Source organism: Pomacea canaliculata, linkage group LG4 (genome assembly GCF_003073045.1).
Source record: "Pomacea canaliculata isolate SZHN2017 linkage group LG4, ASM307304v1, whole genome shotgun sequence".
Lineage (NCBI taxonomy): Eukaryota > Metazoa > Mollusca > Gastropoda > Architaenioglossa > Ampullariidae > Pomacea > Pomacea canaliculata.
In genome coordinates this window covers 416,884-444,747 of record NC_037593.1, presented here as the reverse complement: position 1 = coordinate 444,747, position 27,864 = coordinate 416,884, and the positions used below count along the sequence as shown (strand labels likewise).

At 48.8% G+C, this 27,864-nt stretch overlaps 1 protein-coding gene across 2 annotated transcripts; it reads right to left on the bottom strand.

Annotated features, from left to right (window-relative positions):
• Positions 1 to 1,673: 1,673 nt before the first annotated feature.
• On the bottom strand, positions 1,674 to 26,132 carry LOC112562198. Of its 2 annotated transcripts, none has more exons than XM_025235288.1 (13): positions 25,320 to 26,132; positions 18,756 to 18,931; positions 16,366 to 18,493; positions 16,025 to 16,188; positions 15,015 to 15,114; positions 14,347 to 14,553; positions 9,268 to 9,474; positions 7,786 to 8,115; positions 7,249 to 7,484; positions 5,721 to 5,991; positions 5,012 to 5,260; positions 4,639 to 4,719; positions 1,674 to 3,015 (listed from the first exon to the last, which is right to left on the bottom strand). In XM_025235288.1, the coding sequence occupies exons 1-13, from the start codon at positions 25,351 to 25,353 to the stop codon at positions 2,828 to 2,830; spliced, it is 4,371 nt and encodes a 1,456-aa protein (XP_025091073.1). In that variant the 5' UTR covers positions 25,354 to 26,132; the 3' UTR covers positions 1,674 to 2,827. The 2 variants fall into 2 exon arrangements, with proteins under 2 accessions (XP_025091073.1, XP_025091074.1); XM_025235289.1 differs by having other exon boundaries at positions 5,721 to 5,988.
• Between the last annotated feature and the right edge of the window lie 1,732 nt (positions 26,133 to 27,864).

The window sequence follows — 27,864 nt, the reverse complement described above, 5'->3', positions numbered from 1 at the left end:
CAGTGTGTTTGTATGTATGTGTGTGTCAGTGTGTTTGTGTGTGAGTGTGTCAGTGTGTGTGTCTGTGTGTTTGTGTGTGTGTGTCAGTGTGTTTGTGTGTGTTTGTGTGTGTGTGTCAGTGTGTTTGTGTGTGTCAGTGTGTGTGTCTGTGTGTTTGTGTGTGTCAGTGTGTTTGTGTGTGTGTCAGTGTGTTTGTGTGTGTGTCAGTGTGTTTGTGTGTGTGTGTGTGTGTGTCAGTGTGTGTGTGTGTGTGTGTCAGTGTTTGTTTGTGTGTGTCTGTGTGTTTTTGTGTGTGTGTCAGTGTGTGTGTCAGTGTGTGTGTCAGTGTTTGTTTGTGTGTATCAGTGTGTTTGTATGTGTGTGTCAGTGTGTGTGTCAGTGTGTTTGTGTGTGTGTGTGTCAGTGTGTTTGTATGTATGTGTGTGTCAGTGTGTTTGTGTGTGAGTGTGTCAGTGTGTGTGTCTGTGTGTTTGTGTGTGTGTGTCAGTGTGTTTGTGTGTTTGTGTGTGTGTGTCAGTGTGTTTGTGTGTGTCAGTGTGTGTGTCTGTGTGTTTGTGTGTGTCAGTGTGTTTGTGTGTGTGTGTTGTGTGTGTGTCAGTGTGTTTGTGTGTATCAGTGTGTTTGTATGTGTGTCAGTGTGTGTGTCAGTGTGTGTGTTTGTTTGTGTGTGTCTGTGTGTTTTTGTGTGTGTGTCAGTGTGTGTGTCAGTGTGTGTGTCAGTGTTTGTTTGTGTGTATCAGTGTGTTTGTATGTGTGTGTCAGTGTGTGTGTCAGTGTTTGTTTGTGTGTCTGTGTGTTTGTGTGTCTGTGTGTTTGTGTGTGTCAGTGTGTGTGTCTGTGTGTTTGTGTGTGTGTCAGTGTGTGTGTCAGTGTGTGTGTGTCAGTGTGTGTGTCAGTGTTTGTTTGTGTGTATCAGTGTGTTTGTATGTGTGTGTCAGTGTGTGTGTCAGTGTTTGTTTGTGTGTCTGTGTGTTTGTGTGTGTCAGTGTGTGTGTGTGTCTGTGTGTTTGTGTGTGTCAGTGTGTGTGTCTGTGTGTTTGTGTGTGTGTCAGTGTGTGTGTCAGTGTGTGTGTCAGTGTTTGTTTGTGTGTATCAGTGTGTTTGTATGTGTGTGTCAGTGTGTGTGTCAGTGTTTGTTTGTGTGTCTGTGTGTTTGTGTGTGTCAGTGTGTGTGTGTGTCTGTGTGTTTGTGTGTGTGTCTGTGTGTGTCTGTGTGTTTGTGTGTCAGTGTGTCAGTGTGTGTGTGTCAGTGTGTGTGTGTCAGTGTGTGTGTGTGTGTGTGTGTGTGTCAGTGTGTGTCAGTGTGTGTGTGTGTCTGTGTGTCTGTGTGTTTGTGTGTCAGTGTGTCAGTGTGTGTCTGTGTGTGTCAGTGTGTGTGTCAGTGTGTGTGTGTGTCAGTGTGTGTGTGTCAGTGTGTGTGTGTCTGTGTGTTTGTGTGTGTCAGTGTGTGTCAGTGTGTGTGTGTCTGTGTGTCTGTGTGTTTGTGTGTCAGTGTGTCAGTGTGTGTCTGTGTGTGTCAGTGTGTGTGTGTCAGTGTGTGTGTGTGTCAGTGTGTGTGTGTCAGTGTGTGTGTGTCTGTGTGTTTGTGTGTGTCAGTGTGTGTCAGTGTGTGTGTGTGTCTGTGTGTCTGTGTGTTTGTGTGTCAGTGTGTCAGTGTGTGTCTGTGTGTGTCAGTGTGTGTGTGTGTCAGTGTGTGTGTGTCAGTGTGTGTATGTTTGTATATTTGTGCTACATTTCTCTATCATATGACACAACTACCCACTGCCTCTCTTCTCTTGTAAAGCGATCTTTCCCATCATCATCGTCATCGTCGTTATTATTAAGCTTGTCAATCAAGTACTTTTACCTGAAAGTTCTGCCCTCACGTCCTCACACCCTCACACCCAGTGACTTTGTGAGAAGCCAACACGTGACAACTTTTATAAGCTTTTATTCGTAGAGTATCAAAAGTACAAAACCTATTTATTCACCTGTGCCGTTATTTCCATGGCATCCAAAGCTACAAAAGCCCTGCACCAGCCAAATACTGTTTGTCCAAACATAACGAAGAAATAATTCCTGACTGTGATGGCAGCCCCTGTCTCAGGTTGACTGACTGTAATGGCAGCCCCTGTCTCTGGTTGACTGTGTGAACGTTGATGATCGGTGTGACTGTGAATGTCAGAACTCAGTTCATGTCATTTGTTTCCGTTGTTGCTGACTTGTCCGACTGTTACACGTGTGATGTCACCTGACCTGAGTGTCTGCGAGATGGTCGAACAGTCTGACTCCTGAGTAAGACATTTGATGTGCAGGTGTTGGTAGGTGTGTAGACCGGCATGTTTGTGAGTTTGTGCGTGTGTGTAAGCGTGTTATTGGTTATGGCTGTCAATGAGCGAAGGACAACAGGAAATGACATCTGCGTATTGAAAGGTCAACGTTGCCGGCAGGTGACATCCAGCACAGTGTCTGTCGTTAGTTTGAAAAACACGTGACCTTTCATCTTTCTGAAAGCACACTTAGAGCAGTGAGCTAAAGTTTGACATCCTTTATCCCCACAGAACATAGACCCATGGGGCACTCACTGTCCAGCAAACAGTCGTGACCTTTGACATGGAGGACCATTCAGGTCATGACTTCTGTCCCTAGTGGGGAGTAGTGACTTGAACCTCCTGAAAGGAACACATTTTTTCTTGAAATTTGAGACAATAATAGGTGAGAAAAATGTGCACTCAGGTTGGCCTTTAACGTCTACCACAGCGTTCACGTGCACGCATGCGCTGCTGATGACGTCACAGCGGAAGTAGGGGGCCGCCAGCCGAGCACCAGTCGCCCTGGCCTCGTGTCCTCACTGGTGGTAGCTGCTGCACTCGATGCTGTCCCTGTAGTCACATGTCATGGCTTTGCTGTTGTACACCAGGTCGCTAGGACACGTCAGCACCACCGCTGCACCACGTGAGCAGTACACAAACTTCCGGCACGACGCGGGGTGGGGGAACATGCCGTCCAGCTTGGGGCACAGACGGTCCTCGGACCCTGAACACACGGATTGTCAGCATCGTGTTGGTTGGTACAGTAGTAATGATCATAATTACTGTTATAATGATATACATATAATGATTGTGCAGTGGTAATGATCATAATTACTGGTATAATGATATACATATAATGATGGTACAGTAGTAATGATCGTAATTACCGGTATAATGATATACATATAATGAAGGTATAGCAATAATGATCATAATTACTGGTATAATGATATACATATAATGGTGGTACAGTAGTAATGATCATAATTACTGGTATAATGATATACATATAATGATGGTACATTAGTAATGATCATAATTACCGGTATAATATATACATATAATGACGGTACAGTAGTAATGATCATAATTACCGGTATAATATATACATATAATGACGGTACATTAGTAATGATCATAATTACCGGTATAATATATACATATAATGACGGTACAGTAGTAATGATCGTAATTACTGGTATAATGATATACATATAATGATGGTACAGTAGTAATGATCGTAATTACTGGTATAATGATATACATATAATGAAGGTATAGCAATAATGATCATAATTACTGGTATAATGATATACATATAATGGTGGTACAGTAGTAATGATCATAATTACTGGTATAATGATATACATATAATGGTGGTACAGTAGTAATGATCATAATTACTGGTATAATGATATACATATAATGATGGTACATTAGTAATGATCATAATTACCGGTATAATATATACATATAATGACGGTACATTAGTAATGATCATAATTACCGGTATAATATATACATATAATGACGGTACAGTAGTAATGATCGTAATTACTGGTATAATGATATACATATAATGATGGTACAGTGGTAATGATCATAATTACTGGTATAATGATATACATATAATGATGGTACAGCAATAATGATCATAATTACTGGTATAATGATATACATATAATGGTGGTACAGTAGTAATGATCATAATTACTGGTATAATGATATACATATAATGAGGGTACAGTAATAATGATCATAATTACTGGTATAATGATATAAGCTGACGGGCCCCTGCATCAAAAACACAGTTTTCATTGTTGAGAAAATTGTTTTAACTGTAGAGACAAGCAAACCATCAAAGTCCGGACAAGATGGCTGCACAGACCGTAGATGGACACAGAGTCGACAGTCGACACAGATGGACACAGGACAAAGACATCACTCTCATCATTTGTCAACTACAACCATTTGCTCAGGTGTAAACATCATCATTTTATGAGTTATTGACAGACAAGACTGTCTGTAGCACTGGTGATCATTATTTTTACATGAAATGTGTGTTTAGTACAAGAACTAGTTGTGTTTACAGTTATTACAACTTCCGTCGGCACTCACATTGCTGACATTTCCAGGAGACTGGCGTTGCTATGGAAATGTGACAGAATGAAGCGACAGCGAGTGTGGAATGTTACAGGTGATACAAAGTCACGTGAGCCAACATGGAGCAACTAAACATTCTCACCTGTTTGTTTAGAGTGGTTCACTGTGTGTACACTTCCTGCAAGAAGAGACAGCAGATGAAGGAAGAGGACAATCTTTATCTCAGGGTATAGACCTTGCTCACCTGATGAAAACTCTCCCATGCTTGTCGACGACTCGTCCACTGACTGACCTCTGACCAGTGGAAAAACGCCGGGGAAGACAACTGTGAACAAGGTGCAAGTGATGTCATATTCACTTATTCTGAGGACAACATTTATAACCCAATGGAAAGAGCAAAATAAATCCGCATGAAGAGTACAGGCGAAACAAACAAACAAACAAACAACAGCACTGGCAACAGTAGACTAAATACTTCTACAAGAAGTGGTTCTTGAGGTGTGATTTGGAATTTGATGATGTGGATGAGGAGGATTGATGATCGATGATTGAGGACGAGGAGAATGGTGATGATGAGAAGGAGGAGGTTTCGTACAACGTTGGAAGGCGAGTGTTACCCGGGGTATAGTCGCCAGTGGACAGTGTGTCCGCCCTCAGCCGGACGCCGTCAGCGCCACAGTCGGGTACCTTGTCCTGGAAGTCGCAGACGCCGAGGACGGGCTCGAAGAACGTGCCGCGCGGGCAGACGAAGGAGAAGCGCGTGCCTTGCACGCAGCGGTGGAAGTGCGTGCAGTGCACAGGGTCCCGGTAGTACTGGTCCATGATGATGGGCGGGCAGACGAACGTGGTGTAGGCGGCGTCTACAACTGTGGACAAACGTCATCAACCGTTCAGTGACGACAGCAGCGTCATCAGAGGCCATTCCCTGACGTGGGCACCATGATCATAGACAGTTTGGTGACATCACAAAACTCACAGCCCTCACCTCACAACACACAGTTACCTCATTTCTCGGGTAAAGATAAAGGAGAGGGAGGGACTGAGAAGGTTGGGCACGGTGAACCACTTCTGCCTGTATGACCACAAGGCTTTGTAACTGTGCAACTGTCTCCCCGACTACCCGGCTCCCCGCCTCTCGCGACAGTTCCAGACACAGAGAGGGTGACTGGTCACTAGTCACTCGACTAACTCGAGTACGTTGTCTAGGATACGACAGTTGTGTCCGTCGCACGTCTCCAAAAGTAGTAGAGACCCCCCACGAGACCCCAACTTCACCCCTACCCCCCTCTCCTCGAGACCCTGACTTGGTAGTTACCTGATTCTTACCTGGCTCAGTTTTCTTGGACTCGGGTGCAGGGGCTTCCAGTACGAAGTCGTTCACACCATCGGAGGAAACTTCGCCCACGTGACTCTCGGCAAGGTCGTAGTCAAAGTCTTTGAGGTCAGAGGGTCTGACCTGCACGTGGAGCTGTTCTTCTGTCTTCTCCACAGTGTAAGGAACCTCTTCGACTTTCCTCGCTTCTTCTTCTCTTGTCGTCTGCTGCTCGCTCGTCATGACCGGCGAACTTTGGTAGCCAGCTTCCCAACCTGTCGTCTGCTGAGAAAACAACATCGTCAAGTGTCGTGAGGAGGAGCACAATGGCTTCTGACAATGAGCTGAACTCAGCCACACCAACCACTCAGTGAGCTGTGAGGTGCCGACATCAGCAGTGTGCAGCCTCCTCAGCCTCCTCAGCCTCCCCCTGTTTACACCCGCCGTACAGAGTTCATGGGAGGATGTCGCTACATCAGCATCATCTGTAGTGCCACTACCTCCCCGACCCGACTGACGACCCACAGCTTGTGTGATACTACGACCTTGTAGCAAACGTTGCGTGTTGACAAATTAATTAATTAATTAATGAAGAAAGTTGCTTGTGCCGATCGCTAGCCCTATATTAGGACTTTCTACACACATCGCGTGACATGCATGGAGAACATTGTGACAAAGGCCGCGTGTACCTGTTGTACCTGTTGTCTCTGTCTCTCTACCTGTGCACATCAGTGGTCGGTGCTTCAAGAGGACCTCTCCAGTCACGTGATACAAGAGTAAGATTCCTGCGACCCACTATTTGTGCTCTCTTGGGCCGTTGTGCAGAAGTCATGTTTAAGGAAGACTAAAACTGTTGTCAACATCTTTGTCTACTGTTCTAACCTGCAAAGACAGTCCCCCGTAAATCTCCAACCAAGCGACACGATGGCGGAAGCAGGGAGCGTGGCCGTGCGAAAGCGAAAACAAGGAAGAACAGCTCTGTGATGTCATTGTTGTTATTGTCAACATGTAAATAAAGGAGCTTACATTTGTAAATGATTGGCGCATACATAGTGGAAGGAACGAGGGCGAGTGGAGTTCTTGACGACCTCATTTGGCGGGACTTTGATGTCTTCATACAGGTCATGGAGGGTCAGTCTGTGTACAGGGGGGGGGCGCCTTGTCGTCAGGTGGCTCAGCTGCTGACTCGGTGTAAAACACTATCTCCACCCCCCCCCCCATGTGGAGGGTTAGCTGGATGTCCAGTCCACACTCGGTAAGTTGAGTATTTTAGGCTCGAGGCCCTACACCAGACCTGGGCAATGGGCGGCCCGCGGGCCGGATCCGGCCCGCCTCCTGTCTCTGACCCCCCGCCAGTATATATACTATATATACAGTACTGGGTAAAACTGAGTTAACTATATTAGTCCGGCCCTCTAAAACCATCCCAATGTCTCATGCGGCCCCCTGGGAACATCAATTGCCCAACCTGCCCTACACTGTCAAGGCACATGGTGTAAACATTTCAAAACAAACACAGACACGCGCACCGTCACCAAGTACCTGTGCAGGTGCTATCGTCAGTGACGCCAGCTGTGACGTCACATGTCCATGGCGCGTGACGTTGTGACACTCGGGTACCAGGGATGGCCAGGTGCACAGGTTCCTGTCGGCGCTGAAGACCGTCCCGTGCTCGCACGCATGGCGGAAGCTGCGGCCGGCGAAGCAGTGAAAGAAGAAGCCGCAGTCCTCCGGATCTCGGTACAGACCATGCGCCTTCGGGCACCGGAAGCTGGAGCCTGTAAAGGTCACGTGACACTTGTTAGCGATATAGTGCAGTGCTCAACATGTAGCTGGTGACGTGTCACAAAGCCTTAGCTCTAGGTCTTGATCCCTCTCCCAGGGGTTGCAAAGGTACCACTCAGGTGTCAACATCAACAGACTAACATCACTCGCCAGTTTCCCCCACTAACCAACTCAACAACTTGGAGAAAAATAAAACTCAAACTCCCGGAAGTACGTCTGAGGGCAACTGTGATGATGGATGTCTAAACACAACTGCCCCCACATGTCACGTGGTGGAGGGTGACTACTACTCACCTTTTGTCGGGAGCACGTTGTTGTCATCGTCGCTCATTAACATATTTTCATCTGACGTCTCCCTTCTGTTCTCCTCGGTCGTTTTCCTCTCTCCCATCGTCGTCTGACTCATCTCCGGGGCCGCCGGCTGCTGGGTGGGAGCCGTGTCATCTCCACAGTCGGGTACTTCACCTCGAGGCTTGCAGGCGAGAGAGTCCAGGTGGAAAGCGTTTCCAGGGCGACACTGGCCGCGGTAGGGGAAGTCGTGCAGGCAGTGGTAGAAGACGCTGCAGTCCGCGGCGTCCCGGAAATGACCGTTAGGTAGTGGACACGCAAAGGCCGACAGGGGCACTGGCACATTATTCATTTATTTATTCATTCAGTCTGTGTACTCAGGTAAGACATTCACTCTGTATACTCTATACTCAGGTAAGACATTCACTCTGTATACTCTATACTCAGGTAAGACATTCAGTCTGTGTACTCAGGTAAGACATTCAGTCTGTGTACTCAGGTAAGACATTCAGTCTGTGAACTCAGGTAAGACATTCACTCTGTGTACTCTATACTCAGGTAAGACATTCACTCTGTGTACTCAGGTAAGACATTCAGTCTGTGTACTCAGGTAAGACATTCACTCTGTATACTCTATACTCAGGTAAGACATTCACTCTGTATACTCTATACTCAGGTAAGACATTCAGTCTGTGAACTCAGGTAAGACATTCAGTCTGTGTACTCAGGTAAGACATTCAGTCTGTGTACTCAGGTAAGACATTCAGTCTGTGAACTCAGGTAAGACATTCACTCTGTGTACTCTATACTCAGGTAAGACATTCACTCTGTGTACTCAGGTAAGACATTCAGTCTGTGTACTCAGGTAAGACATTCAGTCTGTGAACTCAGGTAAGACATTCACTCTGTGTACTCAGGTAAGACATTCACTCTGTGTACTCTATACTCAGGTAAGACATTCACTCTGTGTACTCAGGTAAGACATTCAGTCTGTGTACTCAGGTAAGACAGACCCTTGCCCTACCTAAGAATGTTCTCGCCTCACTCAGTACTCGCCATGTACGATGCTCTGCCTTTGTTTCGAGTCAAACAACCTTTGACACTTAGTTCTGCTCTAGACTATTCTGACGAACATCGTCTTCTGGATGATATTTGATGATGAGTACGATGAGACAGAATGTCATTCTGGGGAAGGGGGACAGGAAGCAATGACAGGGGGGTGAATGCCAGGGTGGGAGGATCAAACAAACAAGGATCAAACCTGCTCAGGTCTGATGGTCCGATGGTGTCTTGTGCACCTGTCACGTGACAAACACATTTCGTGGACAAACGTTTGTTGTTGTTTGGTGATCTCGCCTCAGCACGAGCCTGACTGCCAGGGCGTTGTTTGCAGCTGTCTCCACGACAACTGCAGCTGTCAGGGGACGTGTGTGTGTGTGTGGTATAACAACAACAAAACAATATTGAAATGATTACATACAGACTTACACTTCTCCAGAAACACCGGTCGGCCATCACGATCGCAGTCGCGCACAGCAAGTGACCAGCGACACGTGCTGGTCTGGGGGTCAAAGAGCAAGTTGCTGTCACACTTGCGGAGCAAGGCCGTCCCGTCGATGCAATGGAAGAAGGTGGAGCAGTCGCGAGGATTTCTGTAGTAGCCGTCAGATGAAGGACAGTCGAAGCCCTCGCTACCTGTCATGAAAGTGGGGAAATCATCATCATCGTCATCATCATCATCATCATCATCATCATGCTTCCTCATTTGTATTTTCTCAGCAAGCTGCAGATTTATGTGATCCCAATATCATTCCAGTCCGTGAAATGCAGCCACGTGCAGCATCCCACAGAGCGTTTTGTGTGACAGTCTGTCAGTTTAGTCGTCTGCAGCCTGCCAGACAGCATCAGTACAGAACAAGAATCGTTCCATGCCAAACTCTCCTTCTTTCACTCCTAGTGACTTGCGGCACATTGTTACTGTAGCCGCAAACATCAAACAGCGTGTGTACATTCTCTGTGTGGTGACTGCTGACTACACACCCACTCACAGCACTACACTCACAGCACTACACTCACAGCACTACACTCACAGCACTACACTCACAGCACTACACTCACAGCACTACACAATCAGGGGCACTAACCCTCAAATACTTGACGTGCAGAGTTCTCAGATAATTACACATGTTGCACACATTACACACATTACACAGTCACAAACACATTGCTCACTGTCCAGTGTGGATGACAAGAGTGAGAGACAAATACAGGGACTGACTTACTAAAGGGCAGATAATCTAGTAACATCCCGCTCAGTAGCGGTAGCGGCCCTTCCCTAAACTCTGTAGTGTCCGTAGTCTCTGTAGTCACTGTAGTTTCTCTAGTCTCCGTAGTCTCTGTAGTCACTGTAGTCACTGTAGTCTATACATAACCGTTGAAGTTTAAACAGAGCGGAAGTGAAAGCTGATGACGATCAAAGCCCGCGGTAGCACACGACTTAGTTCATCAAGCGTTGTGTTGCAGAACCACTCATCCATCTCACCTCCGACATTTTTGGCAGATTTGTGACAGCGGACTTGCAGCCGCCACCAGTCAGTTGGTCCATCAACACTACTCAGCACTCTGCAGGTGCCCCACCCCACCACCCCAACACCCCTCCACCCCACCACCCCTCCACTGTGTGGAGGACTTTACTTACATTCGGCAGTCGCACCGTTCCTAAGGGAAATAGAAGCTGGAAATGTTGACTGCAACACTTGTCTTCGATCTGAATAAAAGCTGATGTGAACTCAGGTAGACCGACAGTCGATCGTGTGCTCTTGATATTTCTATCAACATCGGAATACGAGCAGAGAATGACTGCGGCCAAGGTTTTTATTGTGTATGCACAGTCAGTCAGTCAGTCAGTCGGTCAGTCGGTCGTCCCTTGACCGCCACCTGTAGCTGGCGGGATGACACGAGTAGACTAGCAGCTGACAGGCCGCCATCTTGTCTATTGAGGGCGGTAGTCAGCAGTCCTGTACAGGACGACCTGTCCAGTCTTTCACCTTCGTCAGTCAGTTCTTCCTCTCACCACCTCGGTGTCCACTCTAAGGTGTCTTGCAGGACAGCCTTCCACAGGGCGTCGTGCTGGGTCACGTGACCAAAGATGTAGAGATCTCTGCTTTGCCTGCCATTGACCCCAGCTTTGCTCCTGTCTGTGCTGGTCTCCATTCCATGTGAATGTGAACTGTCTGTCAGTCTGTGGGTGAGGTATCGCAGGTCTGTTTCACTGCCAACAGGTCTGTCGTCTGCAAAGTGCAGGCTGCGCATCGGTCTTCCACCAGTTGAGATGCTTTCTGCTCATCTGTCAACACTCAGGTAGTGGTTGGCTGCAGGGACAACAAGAGTCCTACCTCGCCGCCCGCAGCCAGCCTCATGAAGGTATGATGATGAAGGCGATGGCTGGATGGGGATGATGAAAGGGAGGGGCTGCGGCCACATTAGTGTCTGCTGGGTGGCAAGTCTGAGTACAAACTACAGCGGCGCATGTAGGAGCGAACACTTGTACCTCCTCGGTCCCAATGATAAGTCTGTGTGCGTGCGTGCGTGGTTGGATGGCGCAGAAGAAAGATGGGTGAATAAATAAATGTACGACAGCGCAATGAGTCAGGTAATCTTTATCTTTACCATACGCTCACCTCCTCGTCCTACTCCCCATCATCCATCATCCATCATCATCATTAGTATTAAAAATGACGATGACGATGACAAACAGTTCTCATCGATAATCTAAAGGTGAATGACGTCTCAGCCCCAATTATGCCCCTTGGAAGACTCTTGCTTCAAACTACTGGCCACTGGCCATTACTGACCTCTGACCTCCAGTCACCGGCATGCAGAGCGTGACGAGCGGTGTGCATCACGTGACGAGCGGTGTGAATCACGTGACAAGCGGTGTGCATCACGTGACAAGCGGTGTGCATCACGTGACAAGGTGCAGAAGCAACAGACAACAAAGGGAGGTCAGCGCTTCAATACAGCTTTAATGCAGAATAATGCAGGCTTTACACACAGGACAAGATGGCCTACCATTCAATCCTTCTCTTAACGTGAAGTGGTGACAGGTGAACAAGATGTCCGCCAACACTAGGAGCAGACACTCACGACTCTCTGGTACTCGCAGCTCTTACTCACCTAGTGATGAGCAGCTAACACTTCCGGTGTAACAGTGTATATATATATATGTAGCACAACCAACAACACGTTGAAAGGAAAATGTTTCGGCACTAACAACAACCAGCCTGACACTAGTGTCTCTAGTACACCCCGCTAACTAGTGGCTGTGGTACACCCCGCTAACTAGTGTCTGCGGTACACCCCGCTAACTAGTGTCTGCGGTACACCCGCTAACTAGTGTCTGCGGTACACCCGCTAACTAGTGTCTGCGGTACACCCCGCTAACTAGTGTCTGCGGTACACCCCGCTAACTAGTGTCTGCGGTACACCCGCTAACTAGTGTCTGCGGTACACCCCGCTAACTAGTGTCTGCGGTACACCCCGCTAACTAGTGTCTGCGGTACACCCGCTAACTAGTGTCTGTGGTGCACCCGCTAACTAGTGTCTGTGGTGCACCCGCTAACTAGTGTCTGCGGTACACCCCGCTAACTAGTGTGGTATACCCCGCTAACTAGTGTCTGCGGTACACCCCGCTAACTAGTGTCTGCGGTACACCCGCTAACTAGTGTCTGCGGTACACCCGCTAACTAGTGTCTGAGGTACACCCCGCTAACTAGTGTCTGCGGTACACCCGCTAACTAGTGTCTGCGGTACACCCGCTAACTAGTGTCTGCGGTACACCCCGCTAACTAGTGTCTGCGGTACACCCGCTAACTAGTGTCTGTGGTACCCGCTAACTAGTGTCTGCGGTACACCCCGCTAACTAGTGTCTGCGGTACACCCCGCTAACTAGTGTCTGTGGTACACCCCGCTAACTAGTGTCTGCGGTACACCCCGCTAACTAGTGTCTGCGGTACACCCGCTAACTAGTGTCTGTGGTACACCCGCTAACTAGTGTCTGCGGTACACCCCGCTAACTAGTGTCTGCGGTACACCCCGCTAACTAGTGTCTGTGGTACACCCCGCTAACTAGTGTCTGCGGTACACCCGCTAACTAGTGTCTGCGGTACACCCCGCTAACTAGTGTCTGCGGTACACCCCGCTAACTAGTGTCTGCGGTACACCCGCTAACTAGTGTCTGTGGTGCACCCGCTAACTAGTGTCTGCGGTACACCCCGCTAACTAGTGTGGTATACCCCGCTAACTAGTGTCTGCGGTACACCCCGCTAACTAGTGTGGTATACCCCGCTCTCCTTGTTGTTTACATTTGTACTTGTGTCTGCTTTCACTAACTTCCAACATCCGGGGTATGGTTAGCTACACATGTGCTAAATATTAGTTCTTGTCCCCACTACTACCGCTAGTTGTCCCCACTACTCTCCTCACTCCTACCGTGAGTTCCTGTCCTCACTACTACCGTGAGTTCTTGTCCAGAGCAAAAGAAACAAGTGCTGATCGTTGTTATCTGAAGACGACAACCAAAGGTGGACTGTGGCGACCTCCAGCACACGAAGATGTCAGCAAAGTGAAATAGCCACGTGACATCATAGACAGACCAGACTTCCGGTCAGTCAGACTGGTTTATTCAGGCGAGAAGAGACTAACTGGTGTTTCAAGAGACAAAGAGTGGTGTGCAGTGGTGTACGGTGGTGTACAGTGCATACAGTGGTGTACGGTGGTGTACGGTGGTGTACAGTGCATACAGTGGTGTGCAGTTGTGTACGGTGGTGTACAGTGGTGTACGGTGCATACAGTGGTGTGCAGTTGTGTACGGTGGTGTACAGTGGTGTACGGTGCATACAGTGGTGTGCAGTTGTGTACAGTGGTGTACAGTGGTGTGCGGTGGTGTACAGTGCGTACGGTGGTGTACGGTGGTGTACAGTGCATACAGTGGTGTACGGTGGTGTACGGTGGTGTACGGTGCATACAGTGGTGTGCAGTTGTGTACAGTGGTGTACAGTGGTGTGCGGTGGTGTACAGTGCGTACGGTGGTGTACGGTGGTGTATAGTGCATACAGTGGTGTGCAGTGGTGTACAGTGGTGTACGGTGGTGTACAGTGCGTACAGTGCGTACAGTGGTGTACAGTGATGTGCGGTGGTGTACAGTGGTGTACGGTGGTGTACAGTGCGTACAGTGGTGTACGGTGGTGTACGGTGGTGTACAGTGCGTACAGTGGTGTACGGTGGTGTACGGTGGTGTACAGTGCGTACAGTGGTGTACGGTGGTGTACAGTGCTACCATGACCAAGGTGCATACAGTGCTGCCAGGTGCAGACGTGGAAACTACAGGTGTGCAGTCCACCTTTGTACAGGTGCGCAAGTGTCAGTGCACGACGTACGAGTGAGCGGAAGTGACAACAGCGACTACAAAGAGCACGTGACGAGAGGACAACAGACTACTGTGCAGTCTACTGGTGCTACACACAGCTCGTGCAGGTTAAGGTCAGGCTCAGGGTCAGGGTCACATACGAAGTTCGTCGGGGGCACGACTTCCGGTGTTGCAAGCGGGAACGAGGCTGGACCACGTGCACTTCTTCCTTCCGTCGTCGAAGACGGTTCCCGACATGCACTTTCTTGCGTACGGCACACCATCGATGCACTCGACGTAAGAGGAACAGTCCTGAGGGTTGCCATGGAAACCGGAACTTTCTTCACATTCGAAGGACTCCAGGAAATCTGGGCAAAGAACGTTTCAACAGTTGGATACGGAAAACTGTTTGAGTCCGAAACAGACTTCTGTTAGATTAAGTTGCTATTGACATACTGTTGATAAACAAGTTATTGACATACTGTCGATAAACAAATTATTTACATACTGTTGATAAACAAATTATTTACATACTGTTGATAAACAAGTTATTTACATACTGTTGATAAACAAATTATTTACATACTGTTGATAAACAAGTTATTTACATACTGTTGATAAACAAGTTATTGACATACTGTCGATAAACAAGTTATTTACATACTGAACGAGTCCCGAAGGCCGCAACATGCAATGATGTGCACATGCGTGAACACACCGCCAAACGCACAGACGTAGCGATGCTGTCCTGTCTGCTTTCATTTCTCGGAATAAAACATCGTGAATGAAAGATGTTCTATTTGTAATCTGTACAGTTTCACACACTAACCTTTTTGTTTCGGGTAGCTGTCAACTTCGGGATAGGTACCCAGCCACCGCTCCTCCCAGTCGTCCACCTGGTCTTTATCCACACGCACACAGTCCTTGACCTGTCGTCACCAGAGAAAGGTCAGCAACTGTTTGGTGGACATTGGAGCATTTGACAAGTGCTACACGTCATTGGTGGATGAAATCACGTGAGAGACTTGTCATGTCACACAGTCAGGTCTCCACAGACGTCACTTCCACACGCAGCAAACACGGAAAGAGCCTCAATGTTTATAACACGGGAAACACTGGGCTAGAAGTCTCTACCCTCCCACACCACCCACCACTGCACACACACACACGCACACACACAAGCGCACACACACGCACACACACACCACACGCACACACGCACACACACAAGCGCACACACACCACACGCACACACACAAGCACACGCACACACACACACCACACGCACACACGCACACACACAAGCGCACACACACCACACCACACGCACACACACAAGCACACGCACACACACACACCACACGGACACACACAAACACACACACAAGCGCACACAAGCGCGCACACACACAAGCACGCACACACACAACCACACACACACACACACACACACACAAGCACGCACACAACCACAACCACACACGCACACACACAACCACACACACACACACAAGCACGCACACACACAAGCACACACACACACAACCACACACACACAAGCACATACACACACAACCACACACGCACACACACAAGCACACACACACACAACCACACACACACACAAGCACATACACACACAACCACACACGCACACACACAACCACACACACACACAAGCACGCACACACACAAGCACACACACACAAACGCGCGAGAGAGAGAGAAAGAAAGAGAGAACGTGAGTTCGTGACGTAGGTGTCACTGACACTAAGAAGTGTCATTTGAAGTTTGACCGATCTACTGCACAATAAAAGCGTTCGTGTGTGAACTTGTCACCTGGGGGATGGGCAGGCACTGGTACTGTCTGACGTCATACAGCTGGCCCTCCGGGCAGTCCAGTCGGTAGGCCACAGCGTCGGCACAGTGGTAGTACACTGCGCAGTTGCGAGGGTCCCGGAAATGACCCGCAGGCTTAGGACACCGGAAGTCCGTCTCCAGACCTGCAGCACAAAATACAACTGACTGTCATTCTGCATAACAAACTATTATCTATCCTTTCATTTCCGACGAAAGCAGCAAGCACGATGCCAATGTCGTCAACTACAGGCATCGCCATGACGACGACACGCCAGCCGCATGCACCCTCCATGTTGCAACAGACCGGAAATGAGTCCTACCTATCACCCTGTACAGCTCCGCTTTCAATGTCGTCTTTTGGGCTGGTGGTGGTGTAGATGTGGTGTCAGTCGTGGACGGCACGTGACGTGGTGTAGAGGTCGTGCCCGTGGCAAAGGTCGTCGCTGCTGTGGACACCGTGAACGTGGTGTCTGTGGAGGTTCCCTGTGAGCTTGCTGCAACCTTCTTGTCGGTGTTTCCCCAGGGCCAGGAGCTGGCCACCTGGCTAAAGTCTTGCACAGACTGAGCCTGCAGTGTCGCGCCCTCTATTGCCGACCTCGTGCTGACCTCTGTTGGCCCTGACCCGCCCTCGGCAGGTGTCGTTGCCGGCTCTACCGTGCGCTCCTTCCTGTCCGGCTGCTGGTTGTACTTATCGCTCTCGACATTGCTGCTCACCTCGCTCAATTCTGAGTGACTGTGATGGTCGTCGTGATGAAGTACGTCCTCCTCCCCATCCTCGACCGCGTGGTGGTCGCCGTTGACCTGTCGATGGTCGTGTTTGTCTAGTGGAGCCCTCTGGCTGCTGGCGCCTCCTTGCTGGTCACGTGGCTGGTTGTTGTCGAGGGCCGCTCGGTACGACTCGCCCAACACGCTGCTGTCGCCGCACTTCTTGCCGTTGTTGTCGTCGTCGTCGCTGTCTGGCCAGACGCACACACCCTTCGTGGTGCTGTAAACGGTTCCGGAGCCGCATTCATGATGATACGGTTTGCTCTTCACGCAGTGGTAGAAGATGCTGCAGTTCTGGGCGTCAGGATAAAAGCCTTCGGGCTGGGGGCACCGGAAGTTGCTGTTCACGTGATTTGTTGAGAGGCCGAGCTCCTCCTCCAATACCTGTCTGTAAGGCACACTTAGCATCCCTCCACAGCCGTCCTCACCTACCGGCCAGCTGCACACAAACTTATCGCGGTTGAAAGCCGTTCCGTTCTGGCACTGGAACTTGAAGGCTTTGCCAATGGAGCAGTGATAGAAGTAGGTGCAGTCGTTAGGGTCTGCGTAGAAACCGTCGCCAGGGCACTGGAAGTGATCTCTGCCGGCATTGAAGTCGACGCCACGTGAGTTGAGTCCAAAACTCTTGCCCTCGCTCGTCTTGCTGTCCTCTCCGTCTGTAGAGGATGTCGCTGCGTCCCTGCTGTTGTAGTGACCTGGAGACACCTGCCGTGGCTGCCTGCCTGATCTCACCTGTCGCCCCTGACTCTGCGTGTCTGAGGAAGCAGCTGGTTGAGTGGTTGTGAGGACAGCACCATGCCGAGGATGCGGGTCATGAGTGTGTTTGACAAGCGGCAGCTGAGCGCCACATCCGTCCGGACCGACAGCCCAGGAGCACACGTGGGTCTCGGGGTCAAAAGCTGTGTGAGGGGCGCACAACATGGCGGTGGGGATAAAGTGGTTGCACCAGTAGAATCTGGAGCAGTTGGTCGGGTGTCGGAAAAAGCCGGATTCGTTGGGACACAGGAACTCCTCTTCTACCTTCACCTCCTCTTCCTCCTTGGTGTCGTCCGACAGCGCGTAGCGGGCGCGACCCTCGACCAGCAGTTCCTCCAGCGACGCCTGGTACGCCACGGCACGTGGGGTCGTGACCTGCTGCCCTCTGTCTGCCTGTTGACCAGTAGAGTTCGCCGGCATTCCCGTGACCTCTGCCGCTGTTTGGGGCTGATCTGTAGAGTTGGCTGGCTCACCTGTTGAGCCTACCTTTGTCTTTTGATGATTATCTGTCACGCCAGTGGTCCCCCCTGTTAAGCCCACCCCTGACTGTGACGGGGTGTTTGCAGGGTTCCCCGTGTCGCTCGCTACATCTGGAAATGTTACAACTTGGGGCATCGCCTCGCTGACGGGCAAGGAACCAGTCGCACCCAAAGAACTACGACTCCAGGTTGAATCTGAGGATTCGGTTTCGCTAACTGTGGAGGTCGGGTGAGGGGAGGTCGACAGGTCAGACATTGTTGTCACAACATCCGGGGCACTCGATTGGCTTGAAACGCTGATGTCACTGTTGTTACTCGTGTTTGTTGTCAATGATTGAACCGCCTCGACATCATCAGCTTTCACCTCTTGCTCTTCTGTGGAGGTCGTGGGGCTTGGCAGGGTGGTGTTTGCTGGGAGGGTCCTGATGCTTCCCTTTGACGTGTTTGTCTGTCCAGAAAGGAAAAGCAAAAGACGAATGCTAACAACTGACAGGGAAAGTTTTGTTTGCAAATGTCTGACTGCACTTGTCACTAAAACTTCGCCAAAGCTCCAAGTACAGGCTTCACACCTTTAACAATAGCCGCGAACGACAAGATGGATGGACAGAGGGATGGAGAGAGAGATATAAAGAGATGGATGAACAGATGGATGGAGAGAGAGATAGAGAGATGGACGGACAGATGGAGTGCTAGAGTGTGGAGCAGCACACCTGGATACATCCCTTGGCTTGCACACTGAAGACGTGTCTGTCAATACAGGTATGGAGGACGACTTTGCCAGACACACACTCAAAAAATCGGGTGTTGTCAGCTGTATACGGGTAGGTTCCGGTGTCTGAAGGACATGTGAAGTCCTCCGCCTGCCCCGCAACAAAGCCACCTGAAACTGGAAGCCGTTAGAAGTCGTCAGTCTGGTTATTTGGAGCCATCGTGGGTTTCGATCTGCAGACATTAACATTTCACATCCACATGCTGATCAGCGATAGAAGCTGATTCGCCACCACCAGGTGGAGTCACCGGCTCTTGTTTACACTTGTAAACACCAGTACTATTTACACCTGTACACACCGCTATTATTTACACCTGTAGACACCACTACTATTTACACCTGTAAACACCACTGTTATTTACACCTGTACACACCACTGTTATTTACACCTGTACACACCACTACTATTTACACCTGTACACACCACTGTTATTTACACTTGTAGCCACCACTGTTATTTATCCATGTACACACCACTGTTATTTACACCTGTACACACCACTGTTATTTACACCTGTACACACCACTGTTATTTACACCTGTACACACCACTGTTATTTACACCTGTACACACCACTGTTATTTACACCTGTACACATCACTGCTATTTACACCTGTAGACACCACTACTATTTACACCTGTAGACACCACTATTATTTACACCTGTACACATCACTGTTATTTACACCTGTACACATCACTGCTATTTACACCTGTACACATCACTACTATTTACACCTGTACACACAACTACTATTTACACCTGTAGACACCACTACTATTTACACCTGTACACACCACTGTTATTTACACCTGTACACACCACTGCTATTTACACCTGTACATACCACTACTATTTACACCTGTACACACAACTACTATTTACACCTGTAGACACCACTACTATTTACACCTGTACACACCACTGTTATTTACACCTGTACACACCACTGCTATTTACACCTGTACACACCACTGTTATTTACACCTGTACACATCACTGTTATTTACACCTGTACACACCACTGCTATTTACACCTGTAGACACCACTACTATTTACACCTGTAGACACCACTATTATTTACACCTGTACACATCACTGTTATTTACACCTGTACACACCACTGTTATTTACACCTGTACACACCACTACTATTTACACCTGTACACACCACTGTTATTTACACCTGTACACACCACTGTTATTTACACCTGTACACACCACTGTTATTTACACCTGTACACACCACTGTTATTTACACCTGTACACACCACTACTATTTACACCTGCACACACCACTACTATTTACACCTGTACACACCACTGCTATTTACACCTGTACACACCACTACTATTTACACCTGTACACACCACTATTATTTACACCTGTACACACCACTGTTATTTACACCTGTACACACCACTACTATTTACACCTGTACACACCACTGTTATTTACACCTGTACACACCACTGTTATTTACACCTGTAAGACTACTACTCATGTTTAGGGTTCTCCCTAGGCTGTCTGGATGGCCGGATGACTAGCGACGATACCGTCGAGGTTGTGTTGACTGAAGCCTTGGGAAGTAAACAGGAAGCTTTGAGGACGCCTTGAGAGTAATCTCCCTGCTGATACCCACTTCCGCCGCCTGTTTGTGTCCTCACGTGCAGCTCAGCCTTGGCCGCGGTGCCGCACGTCAGGTGAGAATGTCGCGCGGACCCGCCCAGCCATGTGGGGGCAAAGGGGGGAGGGGCAGGGGACAGGATCACCTGCACAAACACCACTGACGTCCGCGCCATGCTGCTCTCAAGCCGACATCGGCACTCGGCAATCATCGGAAATCTTCGGGGCGGCGCCTCTACAGGTGAAAGTGTCTTCTGTCTACAGCTCTTCCACACACCCACGCCACAGCGGCACGAATGTTTGTTTATAGGTCTTAATAGGTTTATAGGTTTGGTGGACTTGTGCTGTATTTGTATTTACTGTCTTTACAGGTGGACTTGTCCTATATGTGTATTTATGATCTTTACAGGTGTGAAAGCTGTGGACGTATGATATCATACACGTGTATTTATTATATTTACAGGTGTGAAAGCTGTGGACATGATGACATACACGTGTATTTATCACCAAGCACAGGTACAGGTCAAGGGATGACTGACAACTGATGGCAATACATCTCGTCTTTGTACACACAGCACAGCTGTACAAGACACTCACATCTGTACAAATCACTCACAGCTGTACAAGACACTCACAGCTGTACAAAACACTCACAGCTGTACAAGACACTCACAGCTGTACAAAACACTCACAGCTGTACAAGACACTCACAGCTGTACAAGACACACACAGCTGTACAAGACACTCACAGCTGTACAAATCACTCACAGCTGTACAAAACACTCACAGCTGTACAAGACACACACAGCTGTACAAGACACTCACAGCTGTGCAAAACACTCACAGCTGTACAAGACACACACAGCTGTACAAGACACTCACAGCTGTACAAATCACTCACAGCTGTACAAAACACTCACAGCTGTACAAGACACACACAGCTGTACAAGACACTCACAGCTGTACAAATCACTCACAGCTGTACAAGACACTCACAGCTGTACAAGACACTCACTGCTCTCGGTCCATGGTTCAGGAACTGCAGGACAGGTGTTCACTACATCACCACGTGAGATAACATTGTAGATTTATATTTGGAGAGGAACTGTTAAACTGTGCAAATTGTTACCCCTACCTAGGCCTCCTGAACAGTGTAGAACAGCAGTGTAAACAGTGTAGAACAGCAGTATAAGCAGTGTAGAACAGCAGTGTAAACAGTGTAGAACACCAGTGTAAGCTGTATAGAACAGAAGTGTAAACAGTGTAGACCAGCAGTGTAAACAGTGTAAATAGTGTAGAACAGCAGTATAAGCAGTGTAGAACAGCAGTATAAACAGTGTAGAACAGCAGTGTAAGCTGTATAGAACAGCAGTGTAAACAGTGTAGAACAGCAGTATAAGCAGTGTAGAACAGCAGTATAAACAGTGTAGAACAGCAGTGTAAGCTGTATAGAACAGCAGTGTAAACAGTGTAGAACACCAGTGTAAGCAGTGTAGAACAGCAGTGTAAGCAGTGTAGAACAGAAGTGTAAACAGTGTAGAACATCAGTGTAAACAGTGTAGAACATCAGTGTAAACAGTGTAGAACAGCAGTATAAACAGTGTAGACCAGCAGTATAAGCAGTGTAGAACAGAAGTGTAAACAGTGTAGACCAGCAAGGTAAGCCCAACAAGTGCAGTATTGTTGGGTAACCACGTGAGTGTCAAGGGCGCCCCCTATCGCCGGCGCTGTTCAACACAGAACATCAGTCTGGGGAGGGCTTATGTGCAGCCTTTGTCTTGCAGCCCATCTGACAGCAGGCACTAGCAAACAACTACAAGACCTCACTGACAGACCGACAGACCGACAGACAGACCGACAGACAGACCGACCGACAGACCGACAGACTGACCGACCGACCGACAGACAGACCGACCGACAGACTGACCGACAGACAGACCGACAGACTGACCGACCGACCGACCGACCGACCGACCGACCGACCGACAGACTGACCGACCGACGACAGACCGACCGACCGACAGACTGACCGACAGACAGACCGACAGACTGACCGACCGACCGACCGACCGACCGACCGACAGACTGACCGACCGACCGACAGACGACCGACCGACAGACTGACCGACCGACAGACAGACCGACAGACCGACAGACCGACCGACCGACCGACCGACCGACAGACAGACCGACGACAGACTGACCGACCGACCGACAGACCGACCGACAGACCGACCGACAGACCGACAGACCGACAGACCGACAGTTGTAGCACATGAAATAGAGACCAGCACCGACAAGAGCGAAGTCACGTGTGGTGGGGGGGGGGGACTGGCGAGGGCAGAGACCTACGTACACGGTGTACAGCTCCAAGAAGTCAGCAGCTTTGACCTTTGTGTTCTCGGGGGGTAGAGGAGTTGTACTACAGATATCGGCATGAGGATGGAGTGACGTATGAAGATGGCGGATGGGTGGAACCTACTTTGTCTTCGGTCTTGCCTGATGGGTTATTGCTGCTTACCTAGGCTTCGCTGTCGACTTTAATTTGTAGTGTGCCTGGCTGCAACAGCTTGGATGTGCTGCTCTTTCATTCTGGTGACCTCGGTTGTGGTTCTGTTATGTGGGAGATGATCAGTGGTGACCGTTCTGTGCAGATTCATCTTTACTTTCGTTCAATGGATTGTTTGTCGTCGTTCTGCTTCAGACCGATCATGTGTGAATATCTGTGATATACTGATATACTGATATACTGATCTGCGAGTGAATTTTCTCCGAGTGTGGTGCCTGCAGACGGTGGTTGTGGCTATGTGGTCTTATTTTCCTTTATTCACATTTATTTTTGTCTGTGCGTCAGTACCTAGTCCGCTGCGTTTCTACGTCATAGTACATTGTCGTCACTGCTGACATCACCACATGACGGAGTAGAGATCGAACTATAACACTGACCCACTTCATGCTGAGCTTTTGAACTTTGTATATCTACACCAGGTTATTGGCAATTGTTGCCCTTTCCGTCCATCCGTCCATACTTCCTATAATTAATAACCATCGTATACGTCACAAAAGGGGCGCTTCACACGGGGCGACTCAGACGCGTGTGTTCAGCTGGCATAGTTTTTACGTTTGTTCACCTGTTTCAGCCCTGTTGGAGGGACTATTTTTCGTTTTGGAAGTTTTATGAAAGATTCAGGATGCGTGCTGTGTTGCTGCTGGACGGTTTGGTGGTGGTGGCAGTTGTTTTCTGTGCATTCAGAGTTGGTGTTGTTGCTGGCACACCGGGTCAACATGGCGACCGATATCCAGACGCTCAATCGACATATTTCTCACGCCCAAGTATCTGCCACGTGAGTTTGGACTGGTGTGTATCACTGTTGTGTATGCGCACCCGACAGCGACATTGTCACGCGCCGCCACGGAGATCGCCGAAGTTGTCCGATCGCTACAGACGTAGCTACAGATGCTCCTAACTTTGTACTTGGTGATTTTAATAACTGTGATTTACGATCTGCTCTGCCTGCTTTCAAACAATATGTAACTTGTAATACCCGTCTTGATTGTAAACCCGATCGTTGCTACGGCAACATTCCAATGCATTCAAATCCATCCAGCTCCCTCAAATCGTCTTATGTACGTCTTATTCCTGCCTACAGAGTAGATTATGCAAACAAACTGAATGCATTTTATTGTCGCTTTGAGAGGGATGATGTTGGGGAGGAGTTATTTAATGTGATTTGTGCACTGGAGGAGAGAGTAGGGGAGGAGCAGCATGGGAGCGAATTGGATGACTTTGTGATTAAGGAAAACGCTGTTTTATCCTTTTTTAGACCGGTGAATGTGAGGAACGCATGTGGCCCTGATGGTATTTGTGGAAGAGTGTTGAAAAACTGTGCGACTCAGCTGTCTGGTGTTTTTACTCAGTTGTTCTCTTGGTCTGTAAAAGTGAGTACTGTACCAAATATCTGGAAAAATCCATCATTTGTCCTGTTCCTAGAACCAAAAACCTCTATTGCCAGTTGTCATACCACGTCATATAATTTCTCCTAGTGAGATAATAAAGTTCCATTGAATTGAATTGAATTGAATTGAATTGACAAAGCCTAGAGTGGACAAGGTCTGGTGCCGCCATAACATCAGGTTCAGTACACAGTACAGCGTGTCTCGTGGTACCCACCCTCATTGAGGGAGAATCCACCCGGAGGTGGCTTGTTCCGTGTGTCGTACACAGAACATAAAACCGGTGACTGTGTGTGAAGCATGGTCCCTCACTCGTACAACACCAGGAACTGAAGCCACGTCAGGTGGTCAGGTTTGGTCATGTGACCAGACACCACACCTCGACACTCAAGGTACCTGCGTGGGGAGGTCGGCGCCTGGAGGTCAGAGGAAGAAGTGGACGATCGTCCTGACCATCACACGAAGCAGGCTAACACCAACACTACGTCACAAAGGTCAAGACCAACACAGATCAAGACATGTCACAAGCACGTGTCTTTATGTTGGTGACACATAACTCTGACATGACAGCGAGGTTCACGTGATCTGGTGCCGAGAACACAACAGAGGGAACTGTTGAGGATGTTGCTAGTAACATCATCTACATTGTGTACACTATTCGTGCTGGTGTTTACAGTTTATGTTTGTTAGCATCACTATGCCAGCATCACTGGCCTGACAACTGAACGATATGTTTGTGATGATGTCGCTGTGGTCAGCTTGTCCTCAATATCTCAGACGATAATTTGTTTTTGATGATTTGCTGTCGGTGGTCGGGAACCGCCACGTCATACAGCATGAAGGCATGACACACAGTATTTACACAAGTGAAGGATGTACAAGTAAACATCATGCACGAGACACACCAAAGGAGGTACTCACCGACAACAAGTAGCGTTGCTAGGAGACGCGCCATCCTGGGAGGTAGAGGGTGTGTAGATGTTGCTGACAGTTGCTCGCCCTGCCCACAGCTGCGATTTCTTCTGTCGATTCTTTTAAATGTTCAACAACGGCAGACCACAGATTGTGAGAAATGTTTATTGTTATACATTGGATGTGTCGGCTGCTTCGCCCTCTACTTTGTTGTCCCGGGTACTTGTGTGTTGTCACCACCTGGCGAGCACCCGAGGTGTGCGGTAGTAAAGTACGGCTGTCTGAACGCCTATTCACCTGTCAAACACAGCGTCTGCCACAAACAAGACAGAGGCTGACACAGACGCAGACAGTATGGTGAGTGGTTAGCACGATCAAGGTACACGCCTGCTGTCTGTGCTCACAGTCTGCTTACAAGTGGACGGCACTGTCCCTCCTCTTGTCTGTTATATGTGGCGGACACAGCCACCCCTCCCTTACCCCCGCTCCTTGCTCCCCCCACGTGCCCCGGTGCCATTCCGGTGACGCCCGCTCCCGCCCTGGCACCGCCCTCTCTCCCTGAGTGACACGTGTGTCATGAGACACAGTAGCCCCGTGTCCTCCAGTTTGCAGAGAAGCTGGGAGGAGTCCCTCCAGCCTCGCACGACAACAAATCCTCGGCCCTGTCGCCTGCTGTGAGCTCTACTCGCTTCAGTCCTATAGCACAGCCCCTGGCATCTCTCTGAGGAACGCCAGAAGGCAAACATTCACATCATCATGGTCCTCACCTGGATTATTTATTGTCCTCTCAAAACCCACAAGCCTGAGGGTTGTGCATGGTGACGGTGACGTCGTCAAGAAGTCAGCCAATGGAAACACCGGGCAGGTAAGATGAGGTTGTGATGTTGGTCATGCCCACCTGTGTGCCCCTCACCTCACCCTTACGTCCCCCTTTCTGTGGTGATGATGTTTGGAGGCATCTATCTCGAGAACGAAAGGGAGTTATTCACTTACAATTTTTTTTTAAGTTTTAAGAAAATGTTTTAAAGAGCATACGCCATTTCTTTTTACTGAAACCAACAAAACCAAAGTAGTTATAGAGAAGAACAAAAACAAATCTTTTCTTTCTTCTTCCTCTCTTTCCTCAATTTCTCTTTTTGCTTTCTTTCATTCGTTTTGCTCTTTCTTCATCTCTATTGTTATAAGTAGATCATTATAATGATATTATAATAAATCATTATTCATTAATAACTTGCGTGTTCTACTTTATACTTTCCACAACTTTATTATTAAAGACTTGTTACATAATTTCTAAGAAGACAGGTTAAGGACAACGAATAAAGGTAGGATAGAATTAGTTAAACTTCCGGTCTGCTCCATGTATGGATGTTGTGTGACCGGGTGAATGTGGTGTGATCTGTTGTGTGACCAGGTGAATGTGGTGTGATCTGTTGTGTGACCAGGTGAATGTGGTGTGATCTGCTGTGTGACCAGGTGAATGTGGCGTGATCTGCTGTGTGACCAGGTGAATGTGGTGTGATCTGCTGTGTGACCAGGTGAATGTGGTGTGATCTGTTGTGTGACCAGGTGAATGTGGTGTGATCTGCTGTGTGACCAGGTGAATGTGGTGTGATCTGTTGTGTGACCAGGTGAATGTGGCGTGATCTGCTGAATGAGATGTGACCAGGTGAATGTGTCATTGCAGACACGAAGATAACCAAAGCAGGTCGGCTCCAGGCGAGGGTAGAGGGGGGATGAAGGTAGGGGGGTGAGGGAGGCTGTGGGTGTCGGGGGGAGTGGTGCAGCGGGCACACTGTGCAGTCCGCGGCGCGAGACAGAGATCCTTCAAACACCGGAGACTGCAGCAAGGGAGACAAACATTGCATTGCATGTGTTTGCACCAAGCCGTGCAGGACAAGAAGCGAGAGCGTGTGTACATGCGTGCGTGCGTGTGTACTGTGGAGTCTTGTAGTTGAACGGCGTGTGTACAGTACATGTGCCTATGTCTGTCTGTACATCTTCGTGCAATTAGAATTCGCACACAGCACACACAACACCACAGACATGTCAGATACACACACGCACACACGGACACACAGACGCACAGACACACAGATACAGACACACAGACACACAGACTGACTATGAGTTTGTTGATGTGTATACAATGTGCCATAACCCTGTCTGTAATACTTATTTTGTCTATAATACTTATTCACTTGTGTCCATCCCTCAGTCACGTGACCTGTGCCCTGCCCCGGGGCTGTGTGAGTTCAGTGTTGACAGTCGCCAGCCTGCACTCCAACACTTGCTGGACTCTCACCCTGGGGTCTCCTCTCTCCCCGGGGTTAGCGACTCTCACCCTGGGGGCTCCTCTCTCCCCCGGATGAAGGTTGGGGGACGGAAGTGGCATTTTCCGGCTGCCGACACAGTGAGGTTACCTCCATTTGTGTGCATCGCTGTAAAGCAGGAGGAGGGAAGACAAAGATGCTAAGAGCATGAGAAAACTGACAGAGACTGCGACAACAGAACAATGAGGGAGAGGGCGTGTGGCACACAGACACACACACACTCA